We start from the raw sequence: 27,087 nt of genomic DNA, 5'->3' as shown, positions 1-27,087 counted from the left end.
TGCTTGATATCATTCGTCCTGATCCCAAATCTTTTCATGTCCATCCAATTCCTGCATCTCCTTTATCACAAGCATGTGATATTATATATACCAACAACTCGAAGAGCCAGTCTAAGGGTATATATTTATCATTTCAGGAATTTCTGATTCAGTTTCCAATCAACGCTTCATAAAAAGATGAAGATGAAGACGAGGACACGCTGGATTGGTTTCAATAAACGCCATCGCTATGCAACAACAACCAAGCAGGAGCAGAAAATAGAATTTCGGCTTTGCTTTAGCTAGAATCTCATGGGTCATAAGATTGCTTCCCTTGTCTGGTGAGGGAAGTTTTCGTGGCTGATGATTCGATGTGATCGTAGTAGTAAAGACGCCGATTTCTATAGATTACCGCCAATTCGATGCCATGCATATTGTCAAGAGTCCCGTTTCTTTTGGTTCCATAAATTGGAAAAAAAACAACACTGGTCATTAACCTCATTAAATCGTCGTTCAACTGAGAAGATCGCCACCGCTGAGATTGATCCCTCCGAAAGTCCACTTGCCCGCAGCCCAGATCCAGGCACCGAGTTTTGGCTGCGCACCGGCTTTGACGTCGTCGTTGAGATCGATGACGCCCTGGAAAGAGTCCGCGCCGGAGTCCGATGAGCTGTCTTCCTTGTCTCTGGGAGGTAGGGCTGTCCTGCCTACGGGAGTGATACCGTTCATGGCATCGACGGCGTTGATGGCGGGGCCTTCGTCGAAGAAGTCCACTAGCGTGAACGTCGGTACCCTTCCGTACTCGGTCTGGCAGGAGCTCAGGGCGAAGCCCAGGTTACCGAGGGATTGGCCTGGGGAGTTGGTTGTGGTGATGTTGTCGATGGCGGGGGTTTGGATGTCGAAGAGGCCTTCATCGTAGAGGAAGTGGTTCATGAATGGCATGCGGTTGGAGGCAATGGCAGCTTGGGAATTGCCCCCGACGGCGGAGGGGCGTTCGGGGGAGCAGGAGAAGTCGGTGATGGCAGTGTTGTCGAATTTGTTTTCGAAGATAAAGGTGAACTCGTCCATGATGTAGGATTGGCTTTCGGGGATGCTGGCAGGGTCGAGAGAGGCCACAAAGACCATCAGTCGAGTGCCGGCGGTGATCAACTCTTGCAGTGTTGGCCAGGATACTGGAGGAGTGGTGGTAGAGGCGGGTTTATAAGCAAGACTGTTTATTCCTGAAGCTGTGAATTGTTGATCAAGGTCACCAACAGTTGCATCGTCGGAATTAACCAGCAGGATGGTGACGACGTCGTTTGGGTTATTGTCCATCCATGCTTTGACCTCCTCTAGCCAATCCGACAGGGTTCCAGCGTCAAGTAGATCGCAAGACGAGTGACACAGGTGCCATGCTCCGTTTGATTTGTGAACCTGGGCGGAGAGAAGACGAACACCAGCGTTGAGCTGAACGGTAGAATTGTAGAATTGGTTGCCTGAGGTAGAGAAGTCTGTCGACTTGTCTCGACGGAAGGGAGAGTCGTGAGCGCCTAGATGAACGACTTGGTTATATGGTCTGGAGCAGAGATCTGGGGAGTTGTTGCAGGCAGTAGACTGTCGCTTGAAGAGGTCGACTGAGGCAGCAGAAGCAAGCCCAAGGAGGGAGAGGAGAGCAACGAGCGGGCGTAGCATCGTGACAGTAGGGAGTACTATGCGAGTAGTATTGAGGGAGAGGCGAACGTGAAATCCGGGGTGAATGGCAGTCGAGAGATCAAACGAATGTGATACAAAGCACAGAAGAGTTGACAAAGATGCAAGAGAAGAGGGAAAAGATATTCAACTTAGGATAGGATAGGACAGAAAGAAGCGTCCAACATGTCAGTGAGATGGGATGAGATGAGATGAGGATGGGATTTGAACTGCCGTTAGGATGCATGAAACTGAAACCAGGGCCGCGTGGAGGAGAGGACGAGAGTGACCGACGATGAATCCGAGAGGCGCAGTCTCCCAAGTTCTTCCCCAATAGACACACAAGCCTCGCTGATGTCCCTGAAAAGAACGAGCAGGGGGCCCCCTCAAGGCCTGTGAAGCCTATCAGGTCGTTGAGACGGGGGTGGCCCAGGCTGAGTTGGGCTTGAAACTGCCCGGAAACAGAGGCTGGGTTCGGGGTCCCTGCGCCTTGGCAATGGCGGTTCATGGCCTAAGCTCTCCACGCACCGCGCCTGGCACGCCGACCACCAATCATGCCCCGTCTTCTCCTATTTTTGGCACCTGCAAGACACACGCGTACGCACGCAGACAAGCACCTACGGATCGGAAAAATTTTGCCCCATGTCCGACCCACAGGGACCCTGTAAGAAAAGAAAGGAACCTTCCGATCATCTGGGGTAAACCGATCGAGGGTGCGAGCTCATAGAAATGGGCCAAAGTATGAGGTCCAACTCTCCGGGGTAGAACCCGATGGCAGTACTACTATCGATAATGGGACGCCTTGGTCCACTGCTTTGAGGATGATAGAGATGATTAACTTGTTCATCTACTGGACGGGCACTTTTCTCGGGAGAAATAAAACCCCCTCAAGTAAGCAAGTAATATATACCATCAGAAAGTGGTAATGACCAAAGGCTGTGTACAGTCTGAATAAGAGTCTCTTTCTCTTTTCTTTTCCCTTGCCATCTCATTCCCTAATGCCCTTCCTCCCCTTGCAGCCATCCAGCCGCTCAATCCACCCAAGATCGATCAACCTCTCCGAGTCATTTTCTTCTCCTGCTTCTTCCGTTGCTTCTCGTTCTCCCGGTCCAGGAACTTCCGCTGCTCCTCCGCACTCATGCCCTTCATCTTGCGATCTCGCTCATCCTTCTTCATCTTCTCCAGGGTGCGAAGCCTCTCTTCCTCCGCCTCTTTGTCACTGATCTTCTTCAGCTTACTCTTCTCCGTTTCACGAGTCGCGTTGATCTTCCTCGCCACTTCCGGTCGAAGCTTGCCAGTGCCCACCACGAAATCCGGAAGCCTCAAGAATGCCTGGAAGAGCGGCAATGTCGGTAGGTAGTTGCCATCAGAGGGAATTTTGAGCCCGAGTTCAATGCGCTTCTTGGGGATGGTTTCCTTCAAATTGGAAGGCTTGTCTGTCGGCTGGTCTGTCAAGATGAGGTATTCCAGATAATCCTCAGCCTCAATGACAGCGGCAATCAACTCTTTGGTCAAGAAATTCTCGCTGATCTCGGCACTTTCGCTCATCACCGTCGCCCAGTTGGGAAGCTTGGGGTTGTCCTTGGTGAAGGTCAGAGACAGATCGTACCGCTCATCGCGAAGACGGCGCATGGTCAACTTGTTGACAATCGCGAACACAAACGAGTCATACGAGGAATTGCCCGCAGCCTTCACCCTTCCAGCCTCCTCTGAACCTGGAACCGGTGGAGGGACATAATCCTTCTCCTTGCCGTCAAACGTGTACAGCACGAATTCAGCCCTCTCGCCCTTGGGTTTGACCGACTCAAAGAACATGCCAGCAATCTGCTCGGCGATCATGGTCAAGGGATTCATCCGTCTCGTCAAGGTGAGCTTGCCGTCCAAGAACGCCGCATTCTGGCGACCGCTGGCATACATCTCGTACTCCCAGGCCGTCTTCTCCTTGTACAAGTCCTCGGGCACATCGTCACCCTGAGCCTTGGCGCTCGCCTCAACGATGCTCTCGCCTTCAGTGAAGGGAGGCAATTTCGGCACCTGGCTGTACCCGACCAGCGCAAATTCGCGCTCCAGCAAGGGTGTATGCACAGCAATCCATTTCTTCGCCTTTCTCTTATTCATGCGTGTTCCCCAGAAGTGGACCAGCAAGGCCAGGAAGATGAATGGAATCAGAATGCCCTCCATGTAGAAGTCCGACAGCTGCGTGCGTTCCCATACTCGGTACCACTTCGTGTAGACCCCGCGGGTTCCCACTTGCCCCGTCGCAGCAGCCGGTTGAGCATCGGCTGGAGAGACAGGAATCGACGCAGGCGACGGCGCCGGTGCAGCTGCGAAGTCGGCGAAATCTGTAGTGCACGAGCTCCAGTCAGCGAGATGATTCTCATGTTCTAGAATTGAAGGTAGAAAGGGCCAGACGAGAAGGCGTTTTCTGCGGTTGGTTCTTACCAGAATCGTCTCCGGCGACAGGTGCTTGCGCAGGCTTTCCGCCTAACAGGCTGTTGACAAAGTCCATGATGAGAAGATGGGACTGGGCCCAGAGTTTGAGTCAAGCCTGGATGCAAGTGAATGATCCGGGCTCCACTCAATGATTGAAAACTGCAAAAAGAGAAGCCACCTGGCAAACGGACCACAGGCGATTGTGATTAAATGCCAGAGATGGACAGTTAGACAGAAAGATGGGGGGGAAACTGTCAAGCTCCCCACAATCTCAATTCATTCTTTTGGTTGCATCTCGGTCGCTCTGCCAAGGCCCAGCCACCGCCAACACCACTAATCTGGAGTCTACGAGTACAAGTACGGAGTCTAGTACGGAGTACTCCGTACCTATACAGAGAACTAACTCATTAGTGAGATAGTTAGCTGCTCACCCCCCCGCTCGACTCTGGTGAACTAAGATGATTAGTTTCTGCGCTAAAGCGACATTAACGACGGTCGTTATTCCAGCGACTTGCCATCTCAATGCGTGCGTTGAGATCCCTTCACAAGTCGTGGTCAGATGGTGGTGTTAGTGGAGTGCTCCGTGTTATTTGAAGAATCAGAGCGGTAGCCAGTTTGAGAACGCTGTCTCGACGCCACAGGTCTAGAAGGTGGGGAGGGATCATACCGGTTCCCACCACCAGTGGGATGGAGACTCTTGCCTCCTATCACTAGCATCTCAATGTAAAACGTAGGCTGGGGACAGAGGATATGTCTGACCTAGCATTCAATGATGATAGAAGCATATTGTACGGAGTACTCGGTATAAAATATGAATACAACAATACTAATGCTCGTCACTGCGAAGTTCAATGATCAAAGGTTCCTCTCACGACGATCCACACCGTGAACCCAAATCCCGCTCTATACACATTATGTCGTGGCCTCATTACATTTTTTAGTACATTGACCGCTGCATGGGGTGTCAACCCCCAACGCCAAAAAGAAAAAAGAAGATCGAAACTTGTTCATCGCGCATAGGCCGGTGGGGGAACCGGCTCTTCTTCACGAGGAGAAAAGGGTTCAAAGCTACCCTTGAGCCTTTCATCCTCATATCGTCTGGCCATCTCGTTGGCCACCTTCATCATCCACGCTCGTTCTGCGATACTCCCACCATTCGATGGGTCCGTCACGAACTGGAAAAAGTTGGGCAGGGGATGACGCGAAGACCCTGGAGAGCCATTTTCAGACCCGACCTTTTCAGTTGGGAGATATCGACCCTCATTAATATGACGTGCATCTTTTTGATCTGTCCCCTCGGTGAAATACATCGATGCCCTTGGAGTCGGGTCATCATCGAATGCGATCGGACTGGGCTTCCGATTTCGTAGGCGAATGGTCGCATCTTGATCAACAGCTCGCGGCGTTTTGTGTATATCCAAAACTGGTTCATGGGCCGAGTCTAATATTGCCGGCCCCGGTATCCCTTCGCTGACACTACGCATATCTGAAGCAGGATACTTTTCCAAAGCGGGACGCCTGGCCGCAAGAGGACTTTGAGGTGGTGTCGTAAGGTTTAGTGATTGTGAAAGATCTGATGACATCGCCGCCGCAGGTGCAGAAAATACTGATGGTGCGGTTGATGAGCTTGCGGCGTTGCTGGTCGTATCTGCCGTCGACCCATCTTCACTGACCAGCTCCAACTCTCCCGTATCGGCTTGTTTTCGAAGGTTGACAACACGTTTCTTTCTTTTACGCGGCCTGTGTCCTTGTCCGTGCCTTGAACTTCCCATGCACAAGCCTTGACTTGCCGACGCGAAGCTTGGTAGACCAGGTCGGGAATGAGTAGAGTTGTCAAAAGTGAATGTGGTGGCAGTGCTCAGACTTGTAGCATACGAGTGGCTTCTAGACAATGCTGGTGTGGTCGTTCGCGTATGGAGACCCGTCATCTCTCCACGTTCCAATGGGCCCGTCCATGCCCGGAATACCGCATCTCGAATTGTAGGCGTGAACAACGAGAGAGTCCGATGCGAGTCCGTGAGCGTCGCCAGCCGAATCAAATTCTTCTGAGAAAATAAGGAGTGGGTTTCGAGCGATGAGTCCAAGGAGAGCGATGCAATCTCGGCAGGGGTCAAGACCGCACCGGTTGAGTCGACAGGATCCTGAGGTGGACTTGCCAAAGGATCTACAACCACTTCCGCGTTGCTGTTCTCGGTTGCTCCCAACTCGCTTTCCTCTCTTGCTTTATGCTCCGGTGACCAAAGTCGAAGTGAAAGTCTATGAATGATGGCTGGCAGCTCGTCCATCAGCAGGCCACGCAGCTGGGTTTCGATCTCCTTTTGCAGAAAGTTGGCGACAAATGGTATGGAGTCAAATGTCGAAGATACGCGCAATGACTCTAGAGGATCGTTACGGAAGACCAACGTCAATCCTTTCTGCCTCGAGAAAACTAAGATGATGAACCCGGACAAGCGGAACTCAGATAGAGTAATTTGTAGCGGAATCGTCAGTCCAGTGTCTGCTGCCAGAGGCCGAGGCGACGCAAACGCTGAACGAGTCCGTAGATATGTGTTCAGAGGGTTGGCTTGTACTCTCGTCTTCAGCGTGAGGAATGCATTGCCTTTGTACATCATCTTGAAGGTCCCGCGGAACCTATCCTCGGCGAGATCCCCAATTTCGAGGATTTCCAGCTCGGGAGGGACATCTCCCAGGTTGAGTTCGTTCACAATGATGTCGTCGACAATAATCGCGGGTTTAGGGTCGGCTCTGTTGAGAGCATTGGTAAGGAGTTCTTGTGCTCGCGGAAGGAAGCCGGCATCGGTAGATAACGGAGACCAGTTGAAATTGAAGGCCATGATCGAAGAGATCGATGGCCTTTGGCCAAGGGCTCTGCTAGGACTGGGAGAAGTGAGACAGGCCGTGTATCATGGTATCCAATATAGATAGAGGGCGACTAGGATGAATATGTTGATGTTATGCTGAGCACATGTCAATCTGTGTGTGGTGTGATGGAGGTCGCGTGATGAGAGAGTGTTCTCGGTAGTTGCAGGTTTGCCTAGCCAGCAAAGGAAATATCACACTCTGCAGAGGTTGAGCGACGTACTCTGTATAGATTCTTGTGATGTGAGGAATGTTCTGGACGTTGTTATTGTTGGACTGAAGACGGTTGATGGGTGATGATCCTGCCTAGCGAGATTGGATTTGCTATTGTCAATGCTATTCTGGGGGCCGGGAAGCTGCAAAACCCAAGGCACGGAACCCGCACTCGTGCCTTCCTTGTTTGGCCGGCGGGAAAAGGCAAACACAGCAAACAAAACGTCATTGCCGGCAGACATTCCTAAAACACACCCAGACAACCGCTAGTATCAGTAGCGCCTCTTAACTACTAAAAACCTCTCTGCCTTGTCTTTGACCTCTATGGAGTACGTACATCTCAGGATCATCATCGACTTACGGAGAAATCGAGCCCATTATAGTAGACGCTTTCTAAATGACTCTCAACAGTGGCGACAACGTTATTAGAGCCACGGATGCGATATTGTATTGGAAAACCGAGATTAATATCTTAGGGTCTGACAGCCAGGAAAATTGGATCCCCGTGTGCAAGGACAGCATTTGCCTACGATTTGTCCAGGCGGAATACCACACTGCTTTTCATAGCGCAGCCTCTCTATATCTAGTACCCGCAAGGCTTTGATTGAAGAAGCTGAAGGCCGAATTGATCATCTTGGCCGCTGTTCCGCTCATCCGAAAGTATTAAACTATATTCCGATGCTCGGCCGTTCCAAGTTCGCCTTTCTCCATACCAGAAAAGTTCACGACCGCGCCTGATTTATCAAGCTCTACTTGGTCGACCTTAGCATCGCCACCGTCGAAGATCTTTGTGATTTCCTCCAATGTAGGGCCGCGGGTCTCGACGTACAGGAAGTAGACCAAGACAAGTTCGGAAGCGATCCAGCACTAGAAGGATGCGTATCAGCATACTTCATACGAATCGAGTTGAACCTACCGTGTATATAGTATACAGTTTCCAGTTTGGATTTAAATGCTTGAAGCCTAAGGGATTGACGTATTGGTTAATCACAAGTGCAACCTGAACTTAGAAGCTCATGATCATGAGACCTTGGTCACGAATCTTGAAAGGCATAATCTTAAAGGTGTATGCAACGAGCAAACTAGACCAAGCAAGAGCGTAGGATACATTGAAGATCCAGATGAATGCAACAACTGCTTGTCTGCAGCTTTTGTGCCATCCTCTTGGTAGATGGCTGAGCAAATTGTCCAACCAATGAAGCAAAGCAGCATGCCTGTGGTTGCAGCAAGGGAAAGTGGTCGTCGTCCAATACAGTCACAAAGAAGTGCACCCCCGACGCAGATGATCAATGAGAGGATATTTTGACCCCCATTGAGCCCCAACTGCTATGCGAGCTAGTGATACCAATGGGCTTGTAAATATCAGTTGCGCAATATGCCACGAGGCCGTTGCCAGACCATTGAGAAAAAGGACCCAATGAACCGACGAGAAGGAGGCGGTGTCGGTTGCCTTGAGTCTTCAGGAAGTCAAGATAGCTGGAAGATTTCTTATAAATGGATTCCAGACGGATGGCCTCCTTGATTTCTGCATACTCGAATTGGACGGTTGGGTATGCACTGTCACCATTGGCGTGGTATTTTGACAGAATTGCTAGAGCCTCATCAGTGCGATCTTTCGAAATGAGCCATCTAGGGCTTTCTGGGCACCAGAAGATGAAGATGAGCTGAATCAGGGACGGGGCACCCTGAATAATGGTGGGAATGCGCCATGACCATTCAGAGGGAATTCTCTTCGTGCCAAATGAGAGCCATGTGTTTACGATAGCTCCCAAATTCCACAAGCTCGCAGTGATTCGTCCTCTGTGTTGGGGGTAGCAGAATTCAGTCAATAATAATGGGGATGAAAGTTGTACCATAGAATTGACGAAACCCATGAGGGAACGACCTCCCTTGAACATGGCAAGATTTTGTGAGGCGCCTTGCACCGCAGTAGCAATCAGCATAATAACGCAACTAGTGATAATGGCAAATTTTCCTCCAAATCGATCAGCGATGAAAGGCACGATAGGTAAGCTAGCAATAGAACTGATGCGATAAAGTGCAGTCAGAAGTCCAAGATTGAAGCCTTGAGGGTCGTTGAATTATTCTATCCATTGTGGCAAGATACGAATGTTGTTCAGCATAGACCTGGCGGAAGAGTTAAGTCAGTCAACTTCTGCAACTTTCATATTGTATTTTGCGGGGACTATCTACCCATCGTAATCAGTAGTAGCAGAAGCGACACAAATGACGCCTGCGAAGAAGGATAGCTTCCTCAAACCCGGATCAGTTCGCCAATTGACATGGTTCAATTCGGGTGCCTTGGCCTGGGCGACAGCTACTTCTGTCGACCGAGTCGGGGTCGCCTTCACTTTGAAAGAGACCATGCTGTCTACCAAATAATCGTACCAGTGGTTAAATTTGTGAGGAGGTGGATGGGATATTGCCTCAGTGCCAATGTGGAGACGAACCCCTGGACGAACTCAGGATCGGAGAATCATTTATATTCAACTCCTTCGACCTCAAAACTAGCTGACCATACTAGCAGTCCAAGAAAAGCTACCTGTAGTGTGTAGACCCGGTGACTCGCGGCTGCTATTATCCATGATGGGTGAAGACCACGAGGAAGCTTGTGTAGGCCGGCATATGCATTCCAAAGTTGACAAACAAGCGAATGCTTAAGCTTGAGTTGCATGGCAACTCTTGAACTTCCATGAAGCCGTTGCAAATGGAATAAGGGTCAACCCTTACGAGGACGCTTGTCAAATAATCAAGGTGCTGGAATTCTCCAGTCATGGCTGAATGGCAGACATTGATAGGCTCGGTTAGTGATTAGTGTTGAAGGAGACCAGCCAAGGTCCCATATAGGTAGTTGAAAATGGACATCGTTTCAAGGTGACAAAGACTTTTAACCCATCAACTTTGCTTCAAACACCAGCATCGCTCGGGGAGTATGGGCACACAGTACTTTGGCCACCTTACTGGTAGTTTCTTCATTAGAAGCAATGGCTCACAAGTAAGAGTGACGGGAGCGTATGTTTGCCGATATGCTGACCACACCCCTTGTGCCGGGGGAATGTAAATGAGAGTGCACCACCGCCTCGAGGTCCTCCTACCAGGCATTGATCTCAGTTTTCCAGAACGGCCGTAGAATGGAGACGTGGCCAAAGTCAACTTCGGTAGCCCCTTCGGCCACCTCGTGTTTGACCTAACATTGTCGACCCAATCAAGGCGTAACCAGCAATCTGCAAAAACGGAAGGACCACCGCTGACCCCCACACTTTGGTGGTCATGTGTAGATCCAGCAGTAATTACCACTTATGTCGTTCCCCAGATTAGAGGTAGACTGTGGGGCGTGCGGTGTAACTCTACAGGCTAATAAACAGGTTGATTTTCGAGCAGACAGGGAATACGGTTCGTTCGAGACGTCAAATATGGATACGTACCGGGTAAAATGACAGCGATGCCTTTCGTCACCATTTGATCGATCTCCAGCAAAACCTGCAAAGAATATGCTTTGTCCCGAGGGTGCTTAGGCAGCCTCGTCCGTGTGGTGGCTCAGGTGATGTGTGCACTCGATCTGTATTGCGATCCCTCAAGAGTTTGAGTTTCGATCAAGTCATTGCAGCCACGCAAGGCGTTGTCTCTGTTTCCTCCAATGTGCTAGCTTAGTCGGCTAAATGCGTCAGGGACAAACCTCGGCTGTGTACAAAGTAAGGTGAGGCCCAAAGCTTATGGAAGCTTGCCCTCGATTGTAACATCTCTGGGGGCCAAGTCTTCCCTAGGCACAGTCTCGAGCAACGGTCGAGTCGTGGGAAGTGTCGCGAAGCGTTGGAAAACACGTCTGCCGGAGATACGGCGGGTCTGCGGCAGGAACAAGATGGCTGATGGGGTAGGTAACGACAGAAGTAAATACTCGGCTGGGAGTAGTTCTGTACAGCAAGCAGTCGCTGCCGCTGCTTTCTCTGTGGATAGGGGCCAATGGTCATACAACTCGTGTTAAGTGATAGCACCGCAGATTCTCATTTTTTTCGCACTCTAATAATGGGTGCTGACATCCTGATCGGTACTTGTCGCCAGAGAAAGCTCGGTATCTTGTACCTGCGCAGGACTCCGACCAGATAAAATGTAGTAATAACTTCAGAAGATCCGCCGACGTTGGCTTCTGGCCTATGGCAGGTGCCCTATGAGGGCTCCTAATTGGGATGGATCACCTCAGTATTCTTCTTCAGGTTTTCTTTAGGGTTGTCTGTCGCCCTGTCACTTGTCTTGAATGATTCTTATATTGTTTCTCTTGTGGTCAAATGAATCGTTGTTAATCGCTGTGGTTGTTATGGCAGAGGAGCTATGATTCCAAGTGATAGTGCTATTCATAAATATAGTGATCAGACATCCAACGTAAGTATTGGCATTAACCGCCGCACTCTTTTGGTGAACGTATGTACCGCCACGAGTTAGGGCTCTTAAGCGAGTGGGATAATCTACAAGTCACCCAGAGATGTAGATGGGACGAAGAATGTACTGCGTTTTAGCCTGAGAAGATTTTGAGTAAGATTAAACGATTAGCATGTAATTTGCTAAATATGTACCCTGAGCTAAGCGTTTATGAATGTATTCTGCTTTAAAGCGGAGACAAGGCTGAGTGCGGGTATGTAGGATTGGGGTATCTTGAGGGGGTCGTGTATCTATTTTTCGTCATGACTCCAGCACTATGGTATTCAAACCTTAAACGACCTCTTTTGATGGCATGTCCATCTGAACCTTGGAAACAGGTTCAGAGTCGGGAGTGCTTGAACGAACATCTTCTTCGACTCCTTCTGGAGTATCCTCTATGTCGAAAGGTAGAACCAAGTTCAAGATCATGGAGATCATAGCCGTGACAGCAAATCCAGTTTCCATGACAAGAGAGATAGCATCGTAGAAACCCTTCAGCGCGTGGTTATCGCCATCGTAGGTGAAAACATGTTCGAACCAGTTGGGCACCAAGGTGGCTCCATAACCGATGGCTAGGGATGCCGTCAAGATGAATCGGGTTCTGCGGTTGAATGGAACTCGATTGACAATAGCCATACCCGAAACGGCGACAGCGCAGAACAGGAAGGTAGTCATGCCTCCGAGAACTGGGGCGGGAATTGCGACCAGGGCTGCGGAGAATTTGGCGAAGAGACCCATGACGATGAGGAAGACTAGATCGAAATTAGCAAAGGCTGGTTGAATGAACGAAGAATTATACTCACAGCAACAGCAGTATCCGGCCTTACGGTTGGCACACCGCGTCAATGCGATAACACCGTTGTTCTGAGCGAATGTTGACATTGGCGTGATGGTCATCAAAGCAGCCAAGCACCCGTTCAATCCATCTGCCAGAACACCACCCTGAATACGGCTTTCAAATAGTCGACCCTCAACCTCTAGTCTCGAGACATCGCAAGTAGCTGTGACATCACCAATGGCTTCACAGGCGCAGATAATGAAAACAGTCATCACGGGTAGAACAAGTGGGCCATAAATCGTCAACTTGAAGGTCTTGACCCAGATAAAGGACACGGCTGGGGCATCGTTGATGCCGCTGTCGTCGAAATAGCCGGTAGCAGCAGCAACAATACATCCTGTCAACAGACCAATAATTACACTGGTTGATTTCATGATGGGAGATCCGAATCTTTCGCAGAGGATGATGGTAAGGAAGACGAGAAACCCAAGGCCAATGAACTCAGCACTTCCCCATGGAAGAGCATGAGGAGCTGCAATATTGGGGCAAAGTCGGAAGAAACCGTCCTCAGGGAGCTCAGAGCAGAGACCACTGCCGCCTGCCCAGTTCTTGAAACCGGTTTCTACAAGATGGACACCGATCAGAATGACGGTTGGACCTGTGACAATGGGTGGGAAAATCCTCTGCAGAGTCTTTGGTGGAAGGAATGAGATCAGGATTTCGGTCAAGGCGCAAATAGCACATGTTCCAATGAGGGCGCCATATGCATCTGGGCAAGGTAGGCGATTGCCCTCGGAATCAATCTCGCAAAAGCCATTGTTGTACATCTGTGTGAATGCTCCTGACGCAACTGGAATGATAGCGAAGGATGTGCCCACAACGGAAATTAGCCCGGTCCCAATGTAGTATCTAAGTGCAGTGTTAGTCCTAAGACCGCAGGTGTGGAATGAAGCGACTGGGAAACTTACGGAGTCTTGTAGATGTGGAATCGCGTAATCTGGATAGATGAAAGTATACCGCAAACGATCAAGGAAGTGGAAACAAGGTATTGTTGCCAGTCAGGGGGTAGATTGACGCCGCCCTGTCCGGAGAGGATAATCGGAGGGGTCATCACACCGGCAAGCATAGCCAATGCATGCTGCAGTCCCAATAGAAGTGCCAAAAGAACGGGCATGGAGTCATTGAGGCCGAAAAAGGGACTTGCGCGGCGGTCCTTCTTCATGAATGGAATATTGGGTCGGAACAAGAAGCCATAATCGTAGGTACCGACCAGACCGTTCTTGGTGAAAAGTGCCTTTCTGACACCGTTTGCTCGATCGGCGAGCGTCTTTTTAGGCGCCATGGGCGGGCCGATTCTGTCTGCTTCACTCATATCTGCGGTGATAATTATGGCACTTAGAATAGGCTGGTTTGTTAAATGTTGGAGGAGGCTGCTAATGCTTAGTCAAATACTAAGTGGTGATATGGTAGTCTGGAAGCCGGATTAGATGTACCATGCAGCTGTTATATAGATAATAACAAGTAGCTCGTGAGTATTGTATGGACAAAGCTAATACTCAGCGGACGATGGCACCCTCCGTCAAAAAAGTCTGACTTTGGGTTTTTGCATATCGCATGCGGCAGATCGGTAACCGACAGGTGGAGACATATCTCCTTGGCGACGGGCGACATGAGGCCGAGGCTGGCGGACGACGGCGACAAGCAATCAGATGGTGGTGTGAACCGAAGGGCCCAAGTCGAGACCCGACCGAGCCCATGGTAGGGTTCCATGATGGTATCTCATGGTTGAAGCCACAGACTGAAACCAAGGAGATACCCATGATGAATAAAGCAAGCAGTAAACCCGGTTTTTGAGGGCTCTGATTGGGCCGGTGCCGACCGATAGGCGGTATCCACTTTCCAACGTCTTATCAGCCCAACCACAAGCTGCCATTACCTTTCCAAGCCATGCGAACTCTTCTTTATCTTGCCTTTGGCATGACCTGCTCGAATTTGTCTGCCTTTCTTCTGTCGTCCCGGCAAAAAGATGCACGGCGGGACGAGAGCCGAAAGTTAACATGGATCGTCCCTAAAACCTTTTTTCCTCTCAGGGTATGCATCACCTTCTAGGAGCTCTCTCCAATGATAAGCGACTATGGATCGGAGCCTGAGAGATCGTTAGCTATTTGGCTTTCGGCGATGGCCATTCACAGCACTCTAGCGTCTGCGCGGGTTTCTTTCCCAGAGAAGAAGCTGTTTCTTTCTCCCAGGCTTGAATCATATAGCGACTAGACGAGAATGGTGGAGCTGTATTTGTAGCGAAAGTTTGCTTCTGTTCACCCCGCAACGATCACCCCCGTGATCGAGACCAGCCGATCTTCTCTGCCCGTCTCCTATTTTGGGAAACCTCTTTGCATACAAGAAAGGCCAGCTCCGAGGTTGTGACTTGTGAGGGTTGGCAGCACGGTTGTTATCAACCTATCAATTTGAGTGCGCAGTCCAGATCTCGATCGATCTCCCAAGCAAAATAGTCCTCACAAGCTTCCTGGAATTGCAGGATGTGTAACTTACCATACCGACTTGATGTACGTCAAAGCTTGTTGATAAGTTTAGCGAGAACACGAAGATGAAGAAAATCTCATTCCACATGTCCACATCTCTCACGATCTATCTGAAAATCTCATACACAAATCAGGAAATGGCTCTCCAGTGATCTCAGCCTATAATTGCATGTCCCCCACCTCCACTCTATTTTTGTTCTCGAAATATTCTCCTTCAAAAGGATCTGCCAGTTTGCTCCACTTTCTCAGATTTGGACCGAGGATGAATAGCACATATACCAAGACAACAAGCCCAATCGAGATGAAGCCAAGTGTGACAAATGCCCACTTCTCGTTAATATTGGTGAACATAGCAACTCCAGCGTGAGCGCACCCGGCGGCAATAAGAAAACTCGGGATCAAAAATGCCGCGATTGCCGAAGCGGCGACATTTGGATATGAGTTCGTGATATAGTTCAACATCGCCAGCCACACCAGAGGGTCGCAGAATCCGAGAACTCCTCCAGAAACTATGGGTGACCAGTATGAAGTCGATCCTGCAGGTGCAGTGTTGGTCAGCTAGTCGATCGTACTACAGGCAGGCTTTAGACATCATTTCACACTCAACGTCAGAGGTCCAAGCAAACCAAAAAGGTGACGCCGGAAACAACCAGACGCAAACAAGCGAGGTCAGAAATCTAGCTTCTGGCCTCAGATGCCCGTGCTTCAGGCGATCCCTTTTGAAAAGATATGTCTGCACTGGCACAAATAAGAATGTAGCCGTGACCCCGACACAGAAATTTAGATACGTGAGCGAGGCTCCAATGTAACTGAGGCCATTATTCACCACAAACACGTCAAACACTCCGTCGAGAAAGAGGAACAGCAGCCCATAAGCGAACTCGTTATACAGTCCCAACGAGATGACGATAGGTTCGACGAACATGATTCGCAGCGCCACGGTTGCGACAAATTCGAGCTCATCCAACACTGAAATCTTGCTGGATCCCATGGCAATATCGATGGTGTTCCGATCCACGTTTCCCCGGCTCTTGACCGGGTTGCTGATAACAATTCTGGGCAAGGTCTCTGGCATGAAACAAAGGAGGACGAAGAAGACGCCACCGATGATGATGTTGATATAGAAAACTGTGCCAAAATCAGTACTTGGTCACGCTGCATCCTTTCAAGGAGGCTTGTTCATACTCCATCTCCAGCTAAGACTCTCATTTTCTGCAATCCACTCCCCGATAGGACTTCCGAGAGATGGGTCAAAATTTGCAATCTTTACAGTTGTCAGTTCCTTACCAACCAGGACCAAGTTTTCCTCCAAAGAGTCCTACCAGTACGAATAGAGCCATTGGTTGTGCTGCATTATCCGCATCCTAGTCACTTGCATCAGCCGCCATTTCATGTGAAGCAAGTCGAGATTTTCTACCCCGAACAGATCTGCGATGGTACCTGCGACGTTACTCAGGGCCGAGGATCCAGCAACACCGATGAGGAAACAGAATATTATGAGCATCGGTAAGTTGTCTGCCAACGCTGTGCCAATATTCAATATCGCATACAGGAATACTAATCAAAACATCAGTAAAGCTGCCAGCGCTCATCAAGAGGAGTCCCATACTCGAGCCGACATAAACCCATTTCCGACCACCAATGTCAGACAGCGAACCTAGGAACGTCCAGCATTGTATCACAAAACACATATTATAATAAAAGCACCAAGGAAAACCGGGCCAACCACAGTGCCCACGATGAGTAGTGACTGCCCCAGGGTCGCGACTTGCTGCGACGAGGTCCATTTTTCCATGATAATAAATTCAACCGACACATAGGTGGTTGACGTCAAGGTGACAAATATTTGGAGGCAGTATACGACGACAATGAACCACTTCTTGTACCAGACCCAGTGCATGGGATGTGCATCATCTGTGCTCTTGATTTTGGCGAGGAAGGCTAGAGCATCTTCGCGCTGTGCACCTTCAGGGTCTGGATGGAGAGGGGCAGTTTGTTTCTTCTCCAATGGATCTATAGCTTGGATGGTGTATGGAGAGGCAGTCATGTTCAATCAAGAAAATGCGCGGCCTTAATGCACGATTAAGCAGTACGAGTGAGCAGAATGTGAACAGGACGCCAGAGCAGGAAGCGAAACCATGAAGAACAAAACACAATGCCGGCCAAACGCAGATATATGACATATCGACCCACGCCTACGCGCTGTGGACCTCTGTTGTATTCGTGCGGCAAGGGGCGCCCCTCAAGATAAGAGGGGCCTGAATGGATGATCATCAGGCTGAGGTGACTAGATGCCCGTGACAGGTGCATCAGGACCAAAGGACCCCTTGCCCGATACCTTGAGGAGGGCGTTTGCTATCTTCGGATTTGTTATCGCATTCCAGATCTACAGCCAGTGAAGTTTGAATTGTTAGCCATCTGTTGTCAATATCGGATCGCGCGGGAGACATTTGTGGCAAGCGAGAACGATGAATTCCGGTAAATGAGAGTGATATGCTGGATGATGTTACCTGTGGCCCTCGGGACAACCGGAAGCCATCCATTTGCTCCCCACGTTGCACCTTTAGACTTGAATACAAGCTCAGTAGAGACAATGCTTAGTAGCTCTAGCGGCAATCAGACGGTGTGTGAGCAGTTCAGTGAGAAGCATTTCAGACACGTGGAAACGTTGGATAAGATATGATGCTTGGGTTGGCAGCAATTGGTGAATGTGGCACCACCGTGCGCTTTTCTTATCTCTAGGGGCCGCTTGAAATCGGAGACGCGACGTTGTCGATCAAGAAGCAGCCTTTACAGCACAAGAAACGTGTCCAGGGAAGCGCCACTCGACAGTCCGCAGTTGATGTGGTTTTCGAACTGCTCACGTCACAGAATTGCGATCAGGAGAGAGGAAGTACGACCAAAAGAAGAATGACAGCGGCAAATGCTGCGATTGATAAATGATGAAAGTAGTGCCCATCCAAAACTATGCTGTTTTGAGAGACTTTACTTCTGCTACGAGCTCGGTCAGAGTCTTAGTCAGGTCTCGTAACTGTCTGGATTGCTGAGCAACCAAAGTCTTTAGATTTTTGATCTCTCGATCCACCGACTCTTGAGATCCACCAGTCGGAGCAGGCGTTTCATCTTCAACATCTTCTTCCAAAGCCTGGGATGGTTCGGACACCTAATATTGGTCAGTTAACCTGATCGTTCATGCGTGGGCGAATATTAATTTACCTTTGGAGAAACCGGTTTTGGCTGCGCAGCCTCAGTCGGCTGCGATGCCTTAATCGGTGAGGGAGGTGCTTCATCTTTCTTCGCTTCTGCGGACGCTGGTTTAGCCGCGGACATTCTTTCTAGTGGCTTCTGGACCTCTTCGAACGGCGATTCATCACCGCTCTCTTCTGCTGGCTCCGAGTCTTGGAATTTGCCCGCAGCAGCTGCCATACCCACTCCTTGTTCCTTCATGGAGGGTGGTGGTGAGCGGACTGTTGGACTTGGGGCAGGTGCTGGTTGAGGGATTTCCTTCTTTGGCTCAGGGGCTTTGACCGGCTCAGGGGCCTTCTTCACAGGTTGCTGGTCTGCAGGAACCTCTTTCAACCCGATACCATCATAGAGGCTCTCGAGGGAGATCTTTGGAGGAATGCCATCAGCACCGTCGAACCATTCCTTGCCGCTGACAGCTGGCTTTAGGCCGGTTGTCGGAGGGTAGATATCCTCCTGGAAAGATTCCGCTCTTCTTGGCACAATAAATGAGATAGGCTCAATGTAGGTGTCGTTGACTGTCTTGTATGCACGAGCAACCTCATTCTCATGCAAGTTTACTCCTCGTTTGGGTAAGAAAGCAACTCCTCTCTGCGCATCGGCCGACTTGTATTCAGATAGATCCTCAAAGGAATCGTTCTCGTATTCGTAGTAGCGAATGTTACCATCGCCTTTTCCTGCAAGGAACAGACACTGAGTGCCTTCGTCCCAGAATGGGATACAGACGCCAGATATCGAATCAAGCATTTGAAAGCCTCCAACAGGTTGAGCAGCAGTTCGAATGTCCCAAAGTGCAAGTTGACGGTCACTCATTCTAGAAAAGCCTGTAGTGGCAATTCTGTCGTGCTCGCCGAGCCATACGGCTCGGCTGGCTTTTGCACCAGCATGGCCAGGACCTTCATGAACAGGCTTTTCTTGTCTTGGGTCCCAGATTCTTAGTTTCTTATCACGAGACGTTGTGACTAACAGCTTTCCATCTGCGCTCCAAGATAACGATTGGATGACTTCGCCGACCTTGAGGCCGAGCTTGGAAGATCCGGCTTCGATATCCCAGATCTTGACTGTGAAGTCACCCGCTGCGGAGGCGAGGACATTTTCCGCAGCTGGGTTGAACAGGACCTGTCCGACTTTCCTAATGAAGTGAGTTTCTGGACCTGATTGTAGGTGACGGACTCTTACTTAGGGTGTCCGCTGAGCTTCCCTACTGGTGCGATATCTTGTATCTCATCGGCCGGGATGTCCAAGTGAAGTGTGAAATTGTCCGGTACTCTCCAGAGGAAGACCTGTACAAATCAGCACTGCGCCGCCAAAGCGTTGTCAGTTGTTTTACCTTCCCATCATCTGATCCAGATGCAATCAAAGAGTCATTGAAAGGATTCCTTCTTCAGTCAGCCTAGTTGTGAAGCCCAGTAGCCAGACTCGGCACACCAATCTGTGTCCAGGACAACCGCGGTGTGCCCTCGGAAAAGGGGTATTCGTTCAGGGAGTCGGCCCTTTTCGCCTGTGGGGATCACTGCAAAGGCTCCTCCGCCAGTTGCTTCCCAATTGACCGCGATGTATTCTGGATTGGCCTGGCTGGTCAGAACGAGTTGGTGAACTGGCGGAGGAACTGACCTTGACCAAGTTGGTGTCCCAGGCATTCCGAGAGACTCTCAGGTTATCGTAGCATTGTTCCTGCACCTCTTAGCCCAAGCTGTTCTCTTTAATGGTGTCGATGGTGAGGCTTGAGTACCTTGCGTGTAGGACGGCCAAACACGTGCCGGTATTTGGAAGAGCGTACGAAGCGGCCAGCCATGGTTGTGCCCCGCAAACTCGAGGGGAGAGAAGGGAGAGATTTGGAGGACTGAACCTGCAGACTCTGGAGTCTAAAGAATAGCAAGCAGGCAGCTGTGACGAAGCTGAAGCGCTCAGGGTGCCATCCTGTCTTGCTGAAGCTGACCGCAGCGCATTCCGCTGAAACCTTGGCATCAACTGGGAGGCCGAGAACGGCGAAGCATTAGGCCTTGCAAGAGCAGATCCTTAATCCGCCGTAGATCCCACCGGGTTGATTGTTTTGCATCTGGATTTGTTCTTGTGACCATACTTCAAATGTATGTGACATGCATAGACGCTGTATTTCTTTTGCGGTGATATCTCAATTTGACTCACCAGCCGTTTGGCGGCGGCGCTAAGAGCCCTTAACAGCTTGAATGGTGATCATGAAGCACCCATCGAGCACAGGCTGGCCCAACCATGCCGCGATTTCCATGTCTCTGACCTGTCAACTCTCTTCCGTGAGTCTTTTGGATCATTAAGTATACCGTGAGGACATGGACCATATCCTGCCTAACCCGCGCTGAACAGAAACACTGTTCACCTTTGTTTGTTCCGTGAGGGGCCGGCATGACTCTTCCATGACTTGCCATATTGGCTCCTGTCGGGTGAAGGGACAACATTGGATTGCTTAATGACACCCTTTCGATCCTGATCCCTGGTGGATAGTCAGCCGCATGTCCTTTGATCGGTTGAGTGCGATTCCAGGCAAAGGTCTGTCATAGTTTTCACCATAAATCAGTTTCACCAATGCATCGCCACAGTTTAATTTCTCTCCAAAATGAACATCTTACATTCTCGGACAGACTTACAAATCTTGCAACTCTCCAACGCTTTTAATGTCGACATATCCAGATGTTCCACCACAATACCAATCACGTGCTCCGAAAATGAGTGAACAATACCATACTGGCCAGCCAACCTATCCTATGTACGTCGTTGATCCAGAGACACGCACAATGGCTCTTCCCGGCCGGCCCTCTAGACCAAACAAGCTCGAGAAGTTATATCGGACCGCTTGTTGTGGTTCAGCAGCTGGTATCTTGCTCTGGATTCTTGCCCTTTTAATGGTAGTCTTTGTGCCTGTCGGGGTTATTCTGGCGCGAAACAACGTAAGGCGCACCATGCTCTGCTACAAGCTAAGCTCACAGCTTATTAGAGCCAAAGCCCATCAACACAGCAGACTTTGCCTACCAGTCCCTCGGTAGTAACAATGTCGGTCACCTTGTCTGCCGCTAACGTCAGCCCTATCTCTACGGTGACAGAGACTACAACAGAAGTTACGACAGAGACTACGACCAGCATCTCTACCCTGACATCAGTCATCACCACGGTATCTGTTTCACTTCTTACCTACAGCCCGCCCTCTACCGCTACGGTTGTGGTTACATCGGCAGTAACCACCACCAATACGGCCACATCGGTGTCGACAGTGACTGGCAGCACAACCATCAGCACCACAATCAGCTCGACGCTGACATCAACACTGACATCAATGGTCACTTCCAACGTCTCAACTAAAGAGAGTAAGTACCTTCGCATCCCTTCCTCGTCCCGCATGAAAGTTTGTTCCTTTTTTCAATTTTGGTCTTCACTTGCTCTGCACGTCGTCAACATGCATAATTTACGGTTCAATCACCATCGGAAGTGGGATCCAGCTCGTGATCCGATATGATCAGGTGAGAGATTTAATTGAAGTTCTTCTCTCACTGTATTGAGAACAGCTTAAACCTGTTTCAAAACATTCAATTTAAAACCACCGCTGGCAGGTTTGTCTCATTGAAAGCATGGTATTGACTTCCCATGCAGATGATGTCACAACAATAACAATGGGTTCATTCACAGTCCCAGTGACGACGAAGAGGAGTTAAACCGGAAGGTCGTTCAGGCAGTTGAATTCCACCTAGATCTCACAGATAGACCGTCTTGTTCCTATGTCCAGGCTACCCCCGGTGGCCGCATCCACTTCTGCATATGTCGGTTGCACACCCCTATTATCTCTATATGCTTGTTTAATATCACGGGCGTGAGGCTGCATCTGCTAATTTTGCGACTGTGCAGATAACGCTCGTCTCACTGGAGTCGGGAGTGGGACGCTATCCTGAGGCAAACTAGGTGGCGGATGATTCAAGATTCAAGGTCATGAGCCCGTTGCTGATATCATTATGCAGGATAGCAGCGAGCTGGGTTCTTGGAGTTGTACCAGAACACTTCTATCATTGGGCGAGCCGGACTCATCTAGTTCCAATCTTGTTAATCGTATTCTGTCGCCATCATTGTCGGAGCTGTTCAAGTGGTTCGCCGCAGCTTACAATACCACTTCTTGCTCTGGCAAAAGCGGGAACCCCTTCCAACCCGATCTCTGATATGGCTATACTTTATGCTCCCTGCTTCTTACTATCTGCACGTGCAGAACCCCTCATGATTCTACCCGAAGTTTCATTTTCATTCTCACCATCTTAACTAACAGACAAGACCTTGCTGACTTGTTACTTTCCACTTCACTTAGAACCACTACCGTCCACGACGAGATTTTTGCCGGTGACCTTCACAACCTCGAAGCATATACATCACGTACCACATCACGTACTACGTCGCGTGCGCTTCCACATCGATGCTACCAGATTACTGTCGGGACCCTGCCTCAACAGTGTTACAAGCTGCCAGGAAACCTGCGAGCAGGACTGCCTCCAGAAGAGCGACAAGTTCGGCGACTGCATTGTAAAGTGCTGTCCTGATTGCAGTTGTCCCGAGAACTGATAGAGTCTGAGCGGCAACGCACAGGGAAAACACTGCGAGAGGGTAGATAGGGGCGAACAACGGCTTCGTGGCATCAGGTCGTAGAGGACCGGCGCTTTAGATGAGGGCGCTGGACCATCGGACGCCTTTTCATACGAACTTGCCAAAGCGCTAGAGTACGATCTGAGTTGGAAAGTACAATCATGAGGCAAGGTGCAAGCAGGGCGCTGGCTGGACCAGTCCCAATCACCGGTTGCTTCTCGCACATGCACGATTGATTATTTTCTAGGTGACGCGTGAAATTCATCGGCGCTTCCTTTGGGTTTGGGCTCGAGGTTTCGTCCTTCGATTCGGACGCACGTTCAGAGGCCGAGAGAGAACAAATCGGGGGAGCATGGATGGTACTTTGATGTTCAAATTTCAGCTTATGCGGTGTCTCTGTCACATTTCGGGAAGATATTCCGTCTTCACATATACCACACAAATCATGATTCCACCAAATCCCATTCATTGCAGGAGCACAATCCTGCCACAGGGTGATCTGCAACAATCCAACTTTTGTAGTGTATTGCCCCTATCTGATTATAGAACGCCCTATGCCGCCAGTGGGAGGGTATAGTAGTCTGTCTCGTTTCCAATATATCGGACTTCTCTGCCAGGTCATAAGAATTGTCATTTCGTTATCGTCGTAAAAGCCATTCAAACTTTCAACCCTTGTGCACTGCTTATTAAGTGGCCCAAAAACCCTCCATAAAAACGTCTGATCCGTGATGTAATTAGTTATCGTAGAGGTCGGAATATCCTGTCGCTTGTGGGGCCCGGATCGTGCGAACTCGTAACCCGCGTATGGAATTAAGCAGCCTCTCTAACGTAGATACTCGGGAAAACACCGAGATCGCCAGAGTAAACACCATACCACCATTCCTCGTTGACCTCTTCCGCCTCACGAATCTCCGCATGCTTGGGAAACATCAATTCACCCTTGCCCTCCTCGCCGTCTTCAGGATAGTAGCTCCACATGGCTCTACACACCTTGCCGACACCTCCATCGGGTGGGAACTTTACATTTTGAGAAATTGGAAGAGTTCCGGTGCGCGCCCTTGTAGTGCGGCGAGATCCTGTGGCATCTTCTCGCCATGACCATTGACCGCGATTTGCAACAAGTGTTGCACCAAGGCCACTGGGCTGGGAGTGAGCTTGTTTCCATGCTGCCACGTCGGCATCGGACATCTTGGTCCCGCCAACAAGGTCACGGATTACTGCTCGTCTCTGTCCGCCATCCTGATCGGGATCAAATGCGATCGAAATCATGCGGTGTTCATCTGGGCACATATGCCACCCATCAGGACCGTTCTCACGTTTGAGGCGGCCTGTCTTGACAAAGCCAAGATAACAATCATTGCAGATGTCGAAGTCACCCTTCTGATTTGGATCGTCTGTCGAAGGTGTGGGGTGGCTTGGACAGTGGTGTCGCATCTCTCCCGGGGCAATCGGTCGGGCACAGACATCACAATTAGTGGTGATGATGAGTGGAACAAAGTCTGCTCTCAAGCCTAAAGATAGACCATTTGCAGATGCTGCACTTGAAGGTGCGCTCTGAGCAGGCGAGGGGTCACGCCCACCTCGTCGATATGGGCTCAACGTGACAGAACCGGAATGTGTTATCGCTCCCGGTTGTCGAGAATTCTTGGATCTTGGATCGTATGATTTGTGGGCAACAGGCAATAATGGATGCGTACAGCAATGATTAGTATTGATACAATCATTGCAGAATCCCCATTCGCCGTCGTTGCAATAGTCGCACGACCAAAAGCATGCATTTGCAAATTTACCACATCTATCACAAAAGTTGCCTTCACTTTGGCGAGACGCTGGGTCAGAATTGGTAAGGACGATATTTCCCCTCATTCCCTGTCGAGAGGCAGATGGAGGTTTTTGATACTGGCGACCGACCAATATATGAGGAAGTTCGATTGCCTGAGAGGAGCGTGGATGCGATGAATCAAATTTGAACATCGCTGCATGACCGAATCCGAACCAATGATTGCAGCCCCGGCCAGCCCTGTAGCACGTCATACATATATTGAGCTCGCAGGGTCCACAGTGCTTATGGACTTCGTACTGGATATTTTCTCGAGCGCAACGAGCGCAAGAAATTGATGGCTCGTCGAATCTTGTTAACAATGCCAACGAGCCCATCGGTTCTGGAGCTAGCGTTGCTGGATCTGACCTTGGAGGCGAAACAGGAACAGGAGCATTGCCGGGGCCTGAAGCGATGGCTCGACTAGATTCTGGAAGCGGTGACTGAACGGTCGGAGAATCAACTTCCGGTGGGCTCGAGACCCGATTTCCCCCGGCTCTCCACACGTCAGATGCCCGTGGGGAGCGGTGTGGTTCAGTGTTTGACCTCTCGGAGTTCGAAAGTTGGTGCGGGTGGTTTGCAGAAAATGATGATGATTGTGGCCTCTCTGATAAATCAGTTGCTGACCTACTTGCAGAATTGGGCAATCCGCCAGGATTCGATCTGCGTGAGGATCTGGTTGTCGCATTCTCACTTCTTCCACTCTCATTTGAAGCCCGCCGACGGTGTGACGTGGTTTGCGGCAGCGTCAAGGTTTGCTCAGTGATTTGAGGATATGAAGTAGGTGGTCGTGGCTCTGTTCCACCAACGGTGACGTTATGGCTAGATCTGGGGCTCGGTTGTGTCTGACGTCGTTGAGCACTTCTTGACGATTGACGAGAATGTCGACCAGCTTCCTCGATTTGAACCTCAGGCTGTCTGTGTAAGGTTGGAAGACTATCGTGTCTCCTCTCATGCCTAGCTTCATCTGACAGTTGACGTCGAAGCCTCTCTGGATGTAGTTGCCTATACCTGTCGGCAATTCTCTCACTTAATTCGTCTTGCTCAGCCTCTGTCAATTCGTCCACGTTGATACCGTCCAAAAGACCTTCAGCCAAGATCTCTTGCATGAGTTGAGCCTCACTCAAACTCTCTCCTGTCCCTGTCCCGCTTTCCGAGGCGCTCACTAAAGAGCGCAGACTTGCCTGGTGAGCCACTGTTCTCGCCCCTCTTTGGCGTGCTTCAACAGCGTCTGGGTGTCTTGGGGAGCCAACAGGAGGAGAGAGGGAGGATAAATCTGCCGAACTTGACGAGCGAGCAGTCCGAGGACCCGCCACGATCGCTTCACTATCAGATGGCTGATCTCGGCGGTGTCTCCTGTCCGAATCTCGGGAAGTCTCCGTCCGGTCTCTATTTTCTCGACTACCACTTCTTCCACTTGTCGAGCGTCCGGAATGTCCAGCCACGGGATCGAGAAGTTGCGTCGGCCGGCTTCTCTCGCGTATTGCGTCATTGGCAGTCCGCCTTTGTCGCCCTGCAACTTCGTCTTCCTCGCGGCGTCTCCGCTCCCTTCTACGATGGCTCTCAACCTTGGGCATGATGCCGTCACCCGGAGTGTAGGCCTGCGCCATTTCGGCCTTCTCTTCAGCAGACCTACCTTTGGTAGGATTTGCGGCCAGGAACATGTCCAGCAAGGTATTTATCATGGCATTGTGTTGTGCATCTTTCACAGGAGCGCGACATGTCGGACAGGTATAAGTATTTGCAGGAGAGGCGGAGTGAGAGTGGGTGGCCTTTCGATGTTGATGAGAGAACCATTCCTTTAAGCACGAGCCGCAGAAGGAATGTAAACAGTCGAGAAGGGTCAGAGGTTGATACAATATCTCTGTACAGATGAAGCAGACCAGCTCTTTTTCTAGATTTAAAAGGCCTGTAGACGGCGCTTCGATGGAGGATGCCATGGTCTAACCAAGACCATGATCGAGGGCTTCTAGATCGAGGCTGGCAGCTTGGCTCGGACTATATACGTACAGAAAATATATTCAGGAGTACACAATCATGATCTTTCAAGGCAGGGCACACGAGCAACAGGAAATAGATGCTGTGGGGAGAAAGCTGAATGGGAACAAGCTACAAATGTCTCGGCTGAAGACTTGAGATCTTGGGCATGAAGTGGCGGTTGAGCAAAGGCGCCAACACCAAACGGCCTAAAGGGGCATAGTTGGCCACTAATTATATCAGCTCGTTAAAATGGCGGCAATGGCGGGCCACGTTGTTTTCAGGGGACGTTCGACCCTGGTTCGCTATTTTCGCGCTTCCTCGCATCGTTCTTGCCTCCTCCAGATCCCCATTTTATGTACCTCGTCAGGCTAGCTGAATATGGACGAGAGGAGCAGCGGGATAGGCAGTTCCTGCCGTGTGTGTCTGCAGCCAGGGACTCGAAGCGACACACAGAGGAAGGGAAGTTCAAGCGGCCCTACCTGTCATTCTGTTACATCTCGATGAAAATTGATCAGTGTCTAGTTCTCGAATTGACGGGTGTCTACCGGGACAGGTTTGTGCACCATTCT

At 50.1% G+C, this 27,087-nt stretch overlaps 10 protein-coding genes across 10 annotated transcripts; 1 reads left to right on the top strand and 9 right to left on the bottom strand.

Moving 5' to 3' along the window:
- Positions 1–492: 492 nt before the first annotated feature.
- Positions 493–1,650, bottom strand: A1O9_05060 (uncharacterized protein; the record flags this gene model as incomplete). Its single annotated transcript, XM_013407346.1, has 1 exon — positions 493–1,650. The coding sequence occupies one exon, from the start codon at positions 1,648–1,650 to the stop codon at positions 493–495; it is 1,158 nt and encodes a 385-aa protein (XP_013262800.1).
- Positions 1,651–2,697: 1,047 nt separating this feature from the next.
- A1O9_05059 (uncharacterized protein) lies at positions 2,698–4,156 on the bottom strand (the record flags this gene model as incomplete). Its single annotated transcript, XM_013407345.1, has 2 exons — positions 2,698–4,031; positions 4,090–4,156. The coding sequence occupies 2 exons, from the start codon at positions 4,154–4,156 to the stop codon at positions 2,698–2,700; spliced, it is 1,401 nt and encodes a 466-aa protein (XP_013262799.1).
- A 931-nt stretch (positions 4,157–5,087) lies between these two features.
- A1O9_05058 (uncharacterized protein) lies at positions 5,088–6,914 on the bottom strand (the record flags this gene model as incomplete). The annotated part of the gene is made up of 1 exon (XM_013407344.1): positions 5,088–6,914. One exon carries the CDS (start codon positions 6,912–6,914, stop codon positions 5,088–5,090), a length of 1,827 nt encoding a protein of 608 aa, XP_013262798.1.
- A 901-nt stretch (positions 6,915–7,815) lies between these two features.
- On the bottom strand, positions 7,816–8,206 carry A1O9_05057 (uncharacterized protein; the record flags this gene model as incomplete). The annotated part of the gene is made up of 3 exons (XM_013407343.1): positions 7,816–8,019; positions 8,069–8,157; positions 8,182–8,206. The coding sequence occupies 3 exons, from the start codon at positions 8,204–8,206 to the stop codon at positions 7,816–7,818; spliced, it is 318 nt and encodes a 105-aa protein (XP_013262797.1).
- Positions 8,207–8,438: 232 nt separating this feature from the next.
- A1O9_05056 (uncharacterized protein) lies at positions 8,439–9,518 on the bottom strand (the record flags this gene model as incomplete). The annotated part of the gene is made up of 2 exons (XM_013407342.1): positions 8,439–9,165; positions 9,346–9,518. 2 exons carry the CDS (start codon positions 9,516–9,518, stop codon positions 8,439–8,441), a joined length of 900 nt encoding a protein of 299 aa, XP_013262796.1.
- A 2,338-nt stretch (positions 9,519–11,856) lies between these two features.
- Positions 11,857–13,715, bottom strand: A1O9_05055 (uric acid-xanthine permease; the record flags this gene model as incomplete). The annotated part of the gene is made up of 3 exons (XM_013407341.1): positions 11,857–12,317; positions 12,369–13,252; positions 13,312–13,715. The coding sequence occupies 3 exons, from the start codon at positions 13,713–13,715 to the stop codon at positions 11,857–11,859; spliced, it is 1,749 nt and encodes a 582-aa protein (XP_013262795.1).
- A 1,327-nt stretch (positions 13,716–15,042) lies between these two features.
- Positions 15,043–16,930, bottom strand: A1O9_05054 (uncharacterized protein; the record flags this gene model as incomplete). Its single annotated transcript, XM_013407340.1, has 7 exons — positions 15,043–15,441; positions 15,545–16,011; positions 16,069–16,147; positions 16,206–16,247; positions 16,301–16,440; positions 16,493–16,540; positions 16,591–16,930. The coding sequence occupies 7 exons, from the start codon at positions 16,928–16,930 to the stop codon at positions 15,043–15,045; spliced, it is 1,515 nt and encodes a 504-aa protein (XP_013262794.1).
- Positions 16,931–17,848: 918 nt separating this feature from the next.
- On the bottom strand, positions 17,849–19,921 carry A1O9_05053 (uncharacterized protein; the record flags this gene model as incomplete). Its single annotated transcript, XM_013407339.1, has 7 exons — positions 17,849–18,046; positions 18,100–19,258; positions 19,306–19,409; positions 19,457–19,505; positions 19,555–19,697; positions 19,741–19,800; positions 19,859–19,921. The coding sequence occupies 7 exons, from the start codon at positions 19,919–19,921 to the stop codon at positions 17,849–17,851; spliced, it is 1,776 nt and encodes a 591-aa protein (XP_013262793.1).
- Positions 19,922–20,828: 907 nt separating this feature from the next.
- A1O9_05052 (uncharacterized protein) lies at positions 20,829–21,613 on the top strand (the record flags this gene model as incomplete). Its single annotated transcript, XM_013407338.1, has 2 exons — positions 20,829–21,050; positions 21,098–21,613. The coding sequence occupies 2 exons, from the start codon at positions 20,829–20,831 to the stop codon at positions 21,611–21,613; spliced, it is 738 nt and encodes a 245-aa protein (XP_013262792.1).
- Positions 21,614–23,529: 1,916 nt separating this feature from the next.
- Positions 23,530–26,478, bottom strand: A1O9_05051 (uncharacterized protein; the record flags this gene model as incomplete). The annotated part of the gene is made up of 1 exon (XM_013407337.1): positions 23,530–26,478. The coding sequence occupies one exon, from the start codon at positions 26,476–26,478 to the stop codon at positions 23,530–23,532; it is 2,949 nt and encodes a 982-aa protein (XP_013262791.1).
- Between the last annotated feature and the right edge of the window lie 609 nt (positions 26,479–27,087).

Source organism: Exophiala aquamarina, assembly GCF_000709125.1.
Source record: "Exophiala aquamarina CBS 119918 chromosome Unknown aczIA-supercont1.3, whole genome shotgun sequence".
Lineage (NCBI taxonomy): Eukaryota > Fungi > Ascomycota > Eurotiomycetes > Chaetothyriales > Herpotrichiellaceae > Exophiala > Exophiala aquamarina.
This window is presented reverse-complemented; position numbering and strand designations above follow the sequence as displayed.